This window comes from Primulina huaijiensis, unplaced genomic scaffold (genome assembly GCF_012295235.1).
Source record: "Primulina huaijiensis isolate GDHJ02 unplaced genomic scaffold, ASM1229523v2 scaffold42537, whole genome shotgun sequence".
NCBI lineage: Eukaryota > Viridiplantae > Streptophyta > Magnoliopsida > Lamiales > Gesneriaceae > Primulina > Primulina huaijiensis.
The window spans coordinates 94,734-107,177 of NW_027360215.1; the positions used below are offsets into that span (position 1 = coordinate 94,734).

General features: G+C 37.5%; 2 protein-coding genes across 2 annotated transcripts; both read left to right on the forward strand.

The window, feature by feature from the left end:
- Positions 1–768: 768 nt before the first annotated feature.
- On the forward strand, positions 769–6,332 carry LOC140969679 (phosphoenolpyruvate carboxylase-like). Its single transcript, XM_073431104.1, has 11 exons — positions 769–954; positions 1,210–1,417; positions 2,048–2,439; positions 2,556–2,640; positions 3,090–3,312; positions 3,481–3,584; positions 3,696–3,783; positions 3,976–4,130; positions 4,234–5,232; positions 5,324–5,710; positions 5,790–6,332. Exons 2-11 carry the CDS (start codon positions 1,253–1,255, stop codon positions 6,081–6,083), a joined length of 2,892 nt encoding a protein of 963 aa, XP_073287205.1. The 5' UTR covers positions 769–954; positions 1,210–1,252; the 3' UTR covers positions 6,084–6,332.
- A 541-nt stretch (positions 6,333–6,873) lies between these two features.
- LOC140969698 (alpha-1,2-mannosyltransferase ALG9-like) lies at positions 6,874–11,593 on the forward strand. Its single transcript, XM_073431127.1, has 10 exons — positions 6,874–7,233; positions 7,950–8,037; positions 8,140–8,299; positions 8,526–8,743; positions 8,909–9,204; positions 9,760–9,874; positions 9,959–10,097; positions 10,689–10,885; positions 11,001–11,090; positions 11,155–11,593. The coding sequence occupies exons 1-10, from the start codon at positions 6,968–6,970 to the stop codon at positions 11,287–11,289; spliced, it is 1,704 nt and encodes a 567-aa protein (XP_073287228.1). The 5' UTR covers positions 6,874–6,967; the 3' UTR covers positions 11,290–11,593.
- The last annotated feature ends 851 nt before the right edge of the window (positions 11,594–12,444 follow it).

Here is a 12,444-nt window from a genome sequence, read left to right on the forward strand (position 1 = left end):
AAATCAATCTCTCAAAAACAATCTCAGGTCAATGGCCTAATGAAACCCTTTATAATTTCACCACTTTTTACCCTCCCTAATTTTTCAATCAACTAACTATACAATCGAAATATTTAATACTTAATACGGTTTTAGACATTTCTATATTGATGTTATTTCCCTTTTGACATTTTATTATTTTTCAGAATATTGTATATTTTGATTTTTGTTAAATATATAAATATAATTTTTTCCCAAAATAAAAAAATATGTTCTTTTTTTTTTCTAAAACAATATATTAAACCTACAGATTAACTTTAAAAATTCAATTATTTAAAATTATAATTTTATATTTTTCGTTTTTTCATTTTTTACGAATCAGAGATTTAATTTCATGTTTATAAAAGTTCCTTTATTTTAAAACATTGTAAAGTGAAACTAGCGGCCAAAATATAAATTTCTTGTTTAAGTTACTAAGAAATCTGTACAAAGAAATATGGTAAAAACTTGTGTGAGACGGTCTCACGGATCGTATTTTATGAGATAGATCTTTTATTTGGGTCATTCATGAAAAATATTACTTTTTATGCTAAGAGTATTACTTTTTATTGTAAATATCAGTAGGATTGACCCGTCTCACAGATAAAGATTCGTGAGATCATCTCACAAGAAACCTAAATATAATATCTAGTGTGTCGTGTATTAATAATAATTTAATTATTATTTTTCCAACGAATTTTTAGAAGTCTAGAGTGTGGTTTTGGTAACATCCGTCGTCCAGCGTATCATGCTAAAATCGCTCTCTCGATGAAGAGAGTTCGAGGCAATTTTCATTTTTCTTGCTTTGTCTATATATAGATTGGCTATTGCCATTTGTTTGGATCACAATACTCTCACTCTTTGCTAGTCCCCACTCCCCATCTTTCTTCCCCTCCGTTCTCCAAAAATCTCAACGACATCAGATTCAGATTTCAGGTACACTGTCATAACACGCGAACCGCTCACTGTTAACTTTCAATTTATGGCTGTTTTACGAAAATGAATTAAAGGGCCATCCTTTTTAAAACGCAATCTTTTGCATGTGAAATGATTTCGGGACTTTTTATGAAGCTTCTGTTTTCGCTCACTTTCTAATCCTTATATGGTCCTATTTTCTGGGTCCTGATCAGAATTTTATGGGCTTGTTTCATTGATTCAAGGTTGTGATTTTGGACTCAATTGTTTTTGCAGGGTTATTGAGAATCAAGATTTCAGATAGGGAGTTTAAGGATTAATGGCAAGGAATTTGGAGAAGTTGGCTTCAATTGATGCCCAGTTGAGGCTTTTGGTTCCTGGAAAAGTGTCAGAGGATGATAAACTTGTTGAGTATGACGCCTTGCTTTTGGATCGGTTTCTTGATATTCTTCAGGATTTGCATGGAGAGGATCTGAGAGAAACGGTATGAATTACTGTAATTATTGTCTTGTGGGATTGAAGACATCCTATTTCTGGAGTGCAATGTGTATATGCTTAGATTTTATTGTGAAAAATTCAATCTTGATGTGAGGATTAAAAACTAATGTCGTTGTTCAGTTTGAATTTTGGTGCATACCACATACCCAACTTGAGATTCATGTTCTACAAATATTATAATGTTCAAGCAGGGGTAAAAAATTGAGTTCCAAGCTTTTGTTGAAGCACAAGTCTTGATATCCTTTAATATACTAAGTTGCAGCGTAACCAAATCCTCATTCCTGGCACTACCACTGTATTGAACTCCCCTGGAAGAGCTTGTTGGGATTTTTGCATTAGTTCTTATGTCAATGTAACTGTAATTTGAAACGTGTCTTGTAGAATTGGGTTTCACTTGTATTCAAAGATGCCCATGCGGGTTGATCAAAGGTTGCTTCCTTTCTCCAACTCCACACTCACCGAGTAAAAGTGACTGATATAGTGCTTGAAGTTTGAACTGAGTAGAAACATAAATCTTTTACATCATTATTTGAATCTTATCGGATTTATGATTTATTTGTTGGTGTTTTTTGATAGATAGAAGAAATGGTATCTTTAATTTCCATAATTACTTTAGGTGCAAGAATGTTATGAACTTTCCGCCGAGTATGAAGGCAAGCGCGATCCTAAAAAGTTGGAAGAACTTGGGAATGTATTGACGAGTTTGGATCCCGGGGATTCAATTGTCGTTGCAAAGGCTTTTTCTCATATGCTTAGCCTGGCCAACTTGGCTGAGGAGGTTCAAATTGCTCATCGTCGAAGGAACAAGCTGAAAAAAGGAGACTATACAGATGAGAGCTCGGCGACTACTGAATCAGACATTGAAGAGACTCTCAAAAGACTTGTCGTTGATTTGAAGAAGTCTCCTCAAGAAGTTTTTGATGAATTGAAGAATCAAACTGTGGATCTGGTCTTCACTGCTCACCCCACTCAATCTGTTCGAAGATCGTTGCTTCAGAAACATGGAAGGTCAGTTCTCTAATTACTTGCTATGTGTTTTTTAGTCGAATAAATAGCTAAGTTTGGTCCTACTTTTTCCAAATTGTTCAACTCTTCCCTGCTTGTGTTGACTTTCACTTGGTCAGGATTCGGAATTGCTTAGCTCAGTTGTATGCCAAAGATATTACGCCTGATGATAAACAGGAGCTCGATGAGGCTTTACAGAGGGAGGTATTTGTCGTTTCTTTTTGAATCCATATCTATACACTAATGTATGCCGAGTATATTTTCCTTGGATTCTTGACTTGCAAGAACTGATAAAGCCCTTTCATTTGAATTCATACATTTTTCCTTGATGGACTTAATCTTGTTATGGTTAACCAAATGCCACTCAAGTTAGTACAAATGATTTACTGCATTTCCATCTTAGATTCTGGGGTGATTGATATTGATGAATCAGAGGAAATGATAATCATTTCGCAAAATTTATTATGTATAATAACGATATGCGGTGCTTTGAGTATTTGGCATAAATAACTGAATTCCCGTACAATCCTCTCTGAACCGATCAACCATTATCATTGTGTTTGTAGATTTCAAAGATGTAATTTCTGTTGAATTATCCTGGGACATGCCTTGCTTATTTTGTTGCCTTTGTTTTGTCTCATGTCTGTCCACAGATCCAAGCAGCTTTCCGAACTGATGAAATCCGAAGGACTCCCCCTACTCCCCAAGATGAAATGAGGGCAGGGATGAGTTACTTCCACGAAACAATCTGGAAAGGGGTCCCCAAGTTTCTGCGCCGTGTTGATACAGCACTGAAGAATATAGGAATTAATGAGCGTGTTCCATACAACGCCCCTCTAATCCAATTTTCTTCTTGGATGGGTGGAGACCGTGATGGTATAGTTTTGAATTTCCAAAATATTTAGATCCATTTATATACTCAATGATTAAAAGTTTATGTATTAGGAACTAGAATACATACACTAATGGTATCATTTTTCAGAGTACATTTTTTATATTCTTTATTTTCAAGGATTACAGTGATTGTTTAATAATTTATTGCAGGCAATCCAAGGGTAACGCCTGAGGTAACAAGGGATGTTTGCTTATTGGCCAGGATGATGGCTGCTAACTTGTACTATTCCCAGATAGAGGATTTAATGTTTGAGGTACGTACGCTGCAAATATGTTTAAAACTTTTGATCTTTTTTAAGTTGACAATCAATCCATCCGTACGATGTATATGTGGCTCATACTCAAACTTTCTTTGGCTCTTATAGTTGTCAATGTGGCGATGCAATGATGAACTTCGCGTTCGGGCAGATGTACTCCACAGATCTTCAAGGAGAGATGCAAAACATTTCATAGGTGACGAAAAATGCCTTTTCTGTATAGTTTATTCAATGTACTTCTCATTAATTAGAATTGCACCAGAGATAGATAAAGTGACTTCTGCTAAATTTCTACAACTGCAAATGAACGTGAGATCTTTGTTATGCAATCTGCAGAATTAATGTATTTGTAAGCACTCTTTGATGTGTTCAAATGTATCATTCTCAGAGTTTTGGAAAACAATTCCACCAAACGAGCCTTATCGGGTCATTCTTGGGGATGTGAGGGATAGGCTCTATCAGACACGCGAGCGTTCTCGCCATTTATTATCTCAGGGAACATCTGATATCCCAGAGGAGGCAACCTACACCAATGTAGAGCAGGTATTTTTTGTAATTTCCATTATCATATCATAGCAAGATTCACACAAACCAGCACTCTTGACGTTAGTTATCTACTTACGTTGAATTGTTTGTTTTTACATAGTTTTTGGAGCCCCTTGAGGTGTGCTATAGATCTCTTTGTGCTTGTGGGGACCGACCAATAGCAGATGGGTCCCTTTTAGATTTTCTGAGGCAAGTTTCCACCTTTGGGCTGTCTCTTGTGAGACTTGACATAAGGCAAGAGTCAGACAGACATACAGACGTTTTAGACGCCATTACCAAGCACTTGGATATTGGGTCGTATAAAGAGTGGACTGAAGAACGTAAACAAGATTGGCTCCTGTCTGAACTCAGGGGCAAGCGGCCCCTCTTTGGACACGATCTTCCAAAAACTGAAGAGATTTCTGATGTTTTGAACACACTCCATGTTTTGGCTGAACTCCCATCTGACTGCTTTGGTGCATACATCATTTCGATGGCTACTGCCCCGTCTGATGTGTTAGCAGTCGAGCTTTTACAGCGTGAGTGCCATGTGAAGCAGCCGTTGAGAGTCGTTCCACTTTTTGAGAGATTAGCTGATCTAGAGGCGGCTCCTGCTGCTGTTTCACGCCTTTTCTCGATTGATTGGTACAAAAACCGAATCAATGGTAAGCAAGAAGTCATGATTGGGTATTCAGACTCTGGAAAAGATGCTGGTCGGCTATCCGCAGCTTGGCAATTGTACAAGGCTCAGGAGGAACTTATAGAAGTTGCGAAAGAATTCGGGGTGAAACTGACGATGTTCCATGGTCGAGGAGGTACCGTTGGACGAGGAGGTGGTCCAACTCATCTTGCTATATTGTCTCAGCCGCCAGACACCATACATGGATCTCTCCGTGTTACAGTTCAAGGAGAAGTTATTGAGCAGTCGTTTGGGGAGGAGCACTTGTGCTTCAGAACACTTCAACGTTTTACAGCTGCTACACTAGAACATGGAATGCATCCCCCGGTTGCCCCCAAACCCGAATGGCGTGCGCTTTTGGACGAAATCACTGTTGTTGCCACCGAGGAGTATCGGTCAATCGTCTTCAAAGAACCACGATTTGTTGAATATTTCCGCCTTGTAATAACTACAACATATTGATTATTGAATAATATTTATTCCTGGTCTAGTATTAGTTTGACTGAAAGTATTCATGCAAAAAACGTTGCAGGCCACACCGGAATTGGAGTATGGTCGGATGAACATCGGGAGTCGTCCATCCAAGCGTAAACCCAGTGGAGGCATTGAATCTCTAAGAGCCATCCCATGGATCTTTGCCTGGACACAGACCAGATTTCATCTCCCTGTTTGGCTAGGTGTTGGAGCAGCATTCAAGTATGCCTTGCAGAAGGATGTTAAAAACCTGAAAATGCTGCGGGAAATGTATAACAAGTGGCCTTTCTTTAGAGTCACAATCGATCTCATGGAAATGGTTTTCGCCAAGGGCGACCCGGGTATTGCTGCATTGTTTGACAAACTCCTCGTTTCAGAAGATTTGTGGTCATTCGGTGAGCGTTTGAGGGCCAACTACGAGGAGACAAAGACTCTTCTTCTCCAGGTAATTACTTCTTTTCTATCTAAGGTTTCGTCAAAAATTGAACTTGAATACGGTGAAACAAACCATCTTCTTTTCACAGATTGCTGGACACAAGGATCTCTTAGAAGGTGACCCACACTTGAAGCAACGACTCCGATTACGTGACTCGTACATTACAACATTAAACGTGTGCCAAGCTTACACTCTGAGAAGAATTCGGGACCCAAACTACCCTGTGAAGCTGAGGCCCCATATCTCGAGAGAGTACATGGAATCCAAATCGGCTAATGACCTCTTGAAGTTGAATCCAACGAGCGAATATGCCCCCGGACTGGAAGACACACTCATTTTGACCATGAAGGGTATCGCAGCAGGACTGCAGAACACTGGTTAACTTGTCCGAACTCGCTTTTTTCGTTTAAGCTCCACACTTCTCTCCAACTGATCCATCACAGAGGCTGTGATCTTCCGAGTCTTGGAAAATTTGGACACACCTATGCTCTATGATCATACTATAATATAAATCTTGATCTCATTGCTATGCTAAATGCAAGCCCTTTGATCAGATTTTAATAATTTACTGTCGTGTACTTTTGACACTCGCTATGATTTAATAATGGTGGATTGGTATCCATTTTATTTAGTTCCAGTTTTCTTTTTCGGTATGATCTAATTTTTCTTTCCAAGAATGGCAATCTCTATTATTTTTAGAGCGGGTCTCATGTGAGACCGTCTCACATATCTAAATCTGTGAGACGGGTCAACCCTACCTATATCCACAATAAAAAGTAATACTCTTAGCATAAAAAGTAATATTTTTTCATGGATGACTCAAATAAGAGATCTGTCTCACAAATACGACCCGTGAGACCGTCTCACATAAGTTTTTGACTTATTTTTATTAAATCAAAACTCGAATCAAAATATAAATTGATTTAGCTTTTCAAGTTTAGATTGACTTAAAACTCAAACTCGAGTGCGATGATTTATAACTCATCTGAGAGTAAAATCAAACTCAAACTCGAGTGTGATTGCGATGATTTATAACTGATCTGACAGTAAAATTAAAAAACTTACAAGCGGGCTAATTATAAAAAATATATATAAAAAAATAGTCGGATCCAAAATCAAGCGGGTTATAGAATTCAAATGACCCGACTGATTTCAGGTTCCCATAAAAGGAGGCAACAAAGTACAGTGAGAGAAAAGCAAAAGAGAAGGAATCAAAATTGGAAAATCTGAAGAAGAAATTTGCTCACTGAGAAACGGCGAAAGGATATGGCACAAACAACAAGGCAGCGGCGCCCATCGCCGATGGATCTGCATACGACGTCCTCTCCTCGTCCGTACTCGAAGCTCGACAAGCCGGAAAAATCGGGCGGCCAAAAGGGATTCAGGTGGTTTTTGCCTTTAGTGTCGCTTGGGATGCTGCGGTATATGAGCGCCACATCAAACATCCTGCACGATTGCGACGAGGTCTTTAATTACTGGGAGCCACTTCATTTCCTCCTCTACAAGTCTGGCTTTCAAACATGGGAATACAGGTTCTGTAGTTTTTTTGGTCTATTAAAGCTCTGATTTTGATCTGTGGGAATATGATGTAAAATTCCGCGTTGATGGTTTACTTATGGAACGAGTGCAAGATATATTGATCAATTGCAGCTGGAAGTTTTTAGTGTCTGATGTAGGCTAGTTGTAGGTGCCTTCTGGAATGTCTAAGAATCTTGAAAATCCATAAGAAAATGTGGTAGAGAGTTTATAAATGGATGCCGCATTGCTTTTGGATCGATGCCTCACCATTTATGCTCCCAATTGGTGCAATTAGTTTGTATTTCCTCTTGAGTTTGTTGTTTCTTGTTATTATATGGCCATCATAGCATTAAACTTGAATAATACATCAGCCTCACTTGACCAGCCGTGTCATTTATATGCAAGTGGAACACGCATGCAAAGAGTTAACATTGTTTGCATGTTCTTTTTTTGAGCTAACATTGTTTGCATGTTCTGTGTACCCTAACAGTTGGTATTCAGTAATATTTGCTAAAGTGGCCTCTAGTTAAAAGTTTAACTCCAGATTCTCGGGGTGCTATATTGTGCTTGCTTATATAGTAATATTTGCTAAACTGGACTTGGGTTAAAGTATTAGCTCCAGATTCTTCGGGAGCTATATAGTGCTTGTGAGGGATCTTTCTGATATAATTGTTGCTGATTCTTAAAATACTGTTGTCAAATATTAATATCGGATGTCTGTCTACTGCAGCTCCCAGTTTGCATTACGGTCCTATTTGTATATAGTTTTCCACAACTTAATTGGTTGGCCTGCTTCGCTGTGGTTTGGTGAAGAAAAAGTAAGAGCATGTTTGTCTTTGACAGTTCATTCTTTCAGCTGAAAAAAATTCAATTTTCTCAACACAAAATCCATTGTGCTGAATAAGTAATTAAAATTTCAGGTTAGAGTCTTCTATGCTATTAGGATTTTTCTCGGTCTGCTCTCTGTTATTGCAGATGCTGCCCTCGTTGTAGCCCTTTCCCGGAAGTATGGGAAACGTCTGGCTTCATACACACTTGCAATGCTATGCTTAGCCAGTGGCTGTTTCTTCGCAAGCACTAGTAAGTAGATCTTTTGTAATTTATTGTTTTTAATTCACTAGAGACTGGATGTTGACAATTGTTCATGCCCCTTTATAAATAGGGGTTGTGGGTCCGTGTGGTTTGGATTAGGAGTCACTCTTACTTACAGTTTAGATATGCATGCAGTTATGGGGGCAGTTGTGGGGGGTCTCATAGTATTCCCCTTTTAAATCTTTGAAATTTGTTGCTTGGACTTCACATGCAGGTTTCCTGCCAAGTTCGTTCTCTATGTATGCCATGTCTCTATCATCAGCACTTTTTCTTTTTGAGAAGCCAACAGCTGCTGTTGCTATTGCTGCGGGTGGAGTTATTCTTGGCTGGCCATTCTCTATCTTGGCCTTTCTTCCAGTTACCATTTATTCTCTCTATAGAAGGCTTAATTATGCGTTTGCATCCGGTGTAGTGACTTCAGTTACTCTTTTGGTGAGTTAATTATCAACCACCGGAGCATCTGAATTTTGGGATTCTTTGCTGTCTGCCTGCATCAAATATGGCACTTATCCCATACTTATGGTTTTATTTATTTATTTATTTTTCAAATTTTGTATGATTGCATATTGTGTAACACATATTTCAACAATGTTACAGGCATTATCTCTGTTGGCCGACCACTTCTACTACAAAAAGTGGACCTCTTCCGTTCTCAATCTGTTAATATACAACGTCATAGGTGGTGGGGAGAGTCATTTGTATGGTACTGAGGGGTCAACATTTTACCTGAGGAATGGTTTTAATAACTTTAACTTATGTTTCATTCTTGCTTTGCTTTTCATTGCAATTCTTCCCATTGCAAAGAAGAAGTATGCTCCAGAGTTCCTGGTGATCATCTCACCTATCTATATTTGGCTAGCTTTCATGTCTTTACAGCCACACAAGGAGGAAAGGTAAAATTTATTCTTCCTCCCTCCCTCCCAGAGTCCTGACGGTCGAGTTTCAAACTTTTTATCAACATATAGCCTTTTAGAAGATTCACATGCCAATGCTAACACCTATTGATCACTTTTTTAAATTCATAAATGGTGATTAAATAAATGCAGTGTTGGACTCGACATGTCTTCAATTGTAGATGCAAACATCATCATTTATATTTTTTAGGTATTTGGAAAATGTTAGATAAAATTTTCTGTTGCCAATATATGTTTTCTGAAGTTTTTGTCATGACAAACGGCCTTTTTGAAGTTTTTATTTAATTCAATTTGGTGGACATGTTATTTTTTGAAAAGTTTCTGGACCAACCCAGATATGAGAATCGTGCATCTGGTTTCTCAGTGTAATTAAACTTGGAAAAAAGTCTTAAATCTCAAATGCCAGTGATAACCTCTTGGAAATCTTCTGATTTACTCTGTACTCGTAAAAAAGAGAGATATATTACTAAGTCGAAATAACATGTAGATGAAAATGGCTGCTGCTAATTCGGTTATTATCTTCTGATGTTACAGATTCCTTTATCCTATATACCCACTTATTTGTGTTGCTGCTTCAGCTGTCATTGAGAGTTTCCCCGATTTTTTTCATGATAAGTACAATCCCGATGATAATTCTCTACTTGTTATGGTAACTTACATACTCGTACACAAGTCTCTGGTAGATTCAATAGATATATGCTGCTTAGAACTTACTTTGTCTTTGTCTCTGCAGATTGCTAAGACCCTTCGCCCTCTGGTTCTTGGATTCATTTTATGTTTCTCCCATGCTAGGACATTTTCCATTATTAATGGTTATTCAGCTCCCTTGGAGATCTATAAGCATTTGGAACACCATGATAATGCAGGGGAAGGTAAGAAGCAGTTATGTGCATAATTCTTTAATGCTGATCATAAATGGTGATATATTATCTAATATCATATTATTCTGTCTACTAGGATCAGTTTGAACAGATTTTGAAAGTGATAATGTAGTTCATTGTTTATGTGTGCTAAGAGAGATGACATGAACTTTTACGGGTTAACTCTCCTGCAGTTTCATTTTCTTTTGTTTCCTTTATATTTATTTTATTGTCAAGGTTTGGGTTCATCTTTTTTCCCAATGTATGTGTTGGTAGTTCATCCATGTGATGATGTCCTGTCACCTACTTTCAAGGATCATCGAAATAAAATTTGATTTGTGTGTTCAAGGTACCAAAATTTATTTTGGGCTCTTGAGTCTTCTGACATGATGTGTGTCCAATGAGTTGAAGGTGAGTATCGGATCATGAATAAGAAAAAGGCGGCTTCTCAACCTTGTATTTAGGGGGAGTTAAAAAGTTCTAGAATGTGCCATACAGCTGGTCCAGATCCGCTGTGTGTATGTATTGTCCTGGGATTGGGCTGATCCTAAAATGATGAATTTTATGATCCACACCCATTTCTTACTTATATGTGCTTTTAAGGTTCTGTCCTCTGTGTTGGAAGCGAGTGGCATCGATTCCCATCTTCTTTTCTTGTTCCTGATTACGTGGGAGAGGTTCGATGGATTGATGATGGGTTCAGAGGTCTTCTCCCCTTTCCATTCAACTCCACATTGGGTGGAACATCTGCAGCTCCACCATATTTCAACAACAAGAATCAGGCATCGCACGAACAATATGTAATTCAGTTCTACCTAGTTGTTTTTTGACATTTTTTCATGGTTCATTTTGCTTCATATTCATTTGACTCGTGATGGCTTTCTTTCCTCGTTCATTCTACCAATATTCTTGCAGCTCCAAGATTTAGATAAATGCACTTTCCTCGTGGAACTACAGCTCCAAAGACCTCATGTTTATCGAGGGAGTGACTTGAATACATGGGAGGTAAAAGTCTGTCTCCTGTCTCTCTCTCAAAACACTTGCCAATCTTCTTAAACTTCATCTGCAGGTGGTTGCAGCATTACCATATCTAGATCGGGAATTGTCACCTCCCAAGTACCGGTCATTCTTTGTTCCATACCTTTGGCAGCAGAAAAATGTATTTGGCCTGTACAAACTCCTCAAGAGAATACCAAAATCATAGCGTGGTCCAGCCTCTTTGCAGGTATATGTGATTTTGTGTCGATGTTGCCACGATGCCATTGAAGCAGTTGAGAGTCATTGGGCACTTTGCGTGTCAAGAGATGTGCTTGGTCAAAACTTTAACAGATGAGCATATTTGTGTCCGATTTAGAATTACGGGATTTAACGTACGACGTTGTTAGAGTTACAGGATTAGATTTGGCGACACTCCTAGTATGAAACTAAATTGAAAGAATCCTCATCCTATGAAACTGAAAAAGCAAGCAGGCTTACTGTTGCCCGTCTATCTATCATCAACATTATTATTATTATTAATCAGTAAATCAAAAGGCATATTACTAAAAAATGATAATACAAATACACTGGGTATAACCATGCGAGAGAAGGTATCAAATTAATCATGAAGATATAGATTGTTCATACATTGCAACTGGATTTTATAGAAAAGCCTGTCCAGATCAATCCAAATATCGATATTTCACATTCTGCGTGATCCAAATATGATATCTTGCATCTCCTATGGCTGAATCAATTGTTTGATACTCCTGTTTGCTTTTGTTGTTTTACATATTTAATTTAGACAATTGATATCTTTCCAAATTGATGCACGCCATTCTGACGGAGCAAAGAATAGGTAATTGAACCGCTATGTTTATGCATATTAAACTTTTCGTATTCTCTTTGCTCCATATATTTAGGTTTGTGTGTGTTTTTATATATATTAAGAAATTTATTAGAAAAGTTAATTTTAGAAATAAAAGTTAGATTTTAATCTAATTTAATGAATGTTTTAATAGGATAAAAAAAATTGCTGGAAATTGTCGATGTTTTTAATAATGTGGCAAATTGTGAAAATAATTGATAAAATAACACTATATATGTATCAAGTCGATTTGTCTATTAATCAAATATATAGTCTAACCATAGAATAATCCTTTTATGTGTTGGTTACAATTTAGTTCTCGAAAATGAGATTTTGTCTCAAATTTAGAATTTAAGCGTCAGATCGTTTTAAATGAAAAAAATGATCAAACGATATAAATCCTACGCTGGCTTTACTAAAAAGTACCAAAATATTTTTGATGAAAATGAAACGTTAAGGGATAAGATAAAATACCTTCTCAAAGAAAATTACTGACATTTCAATAAATATATA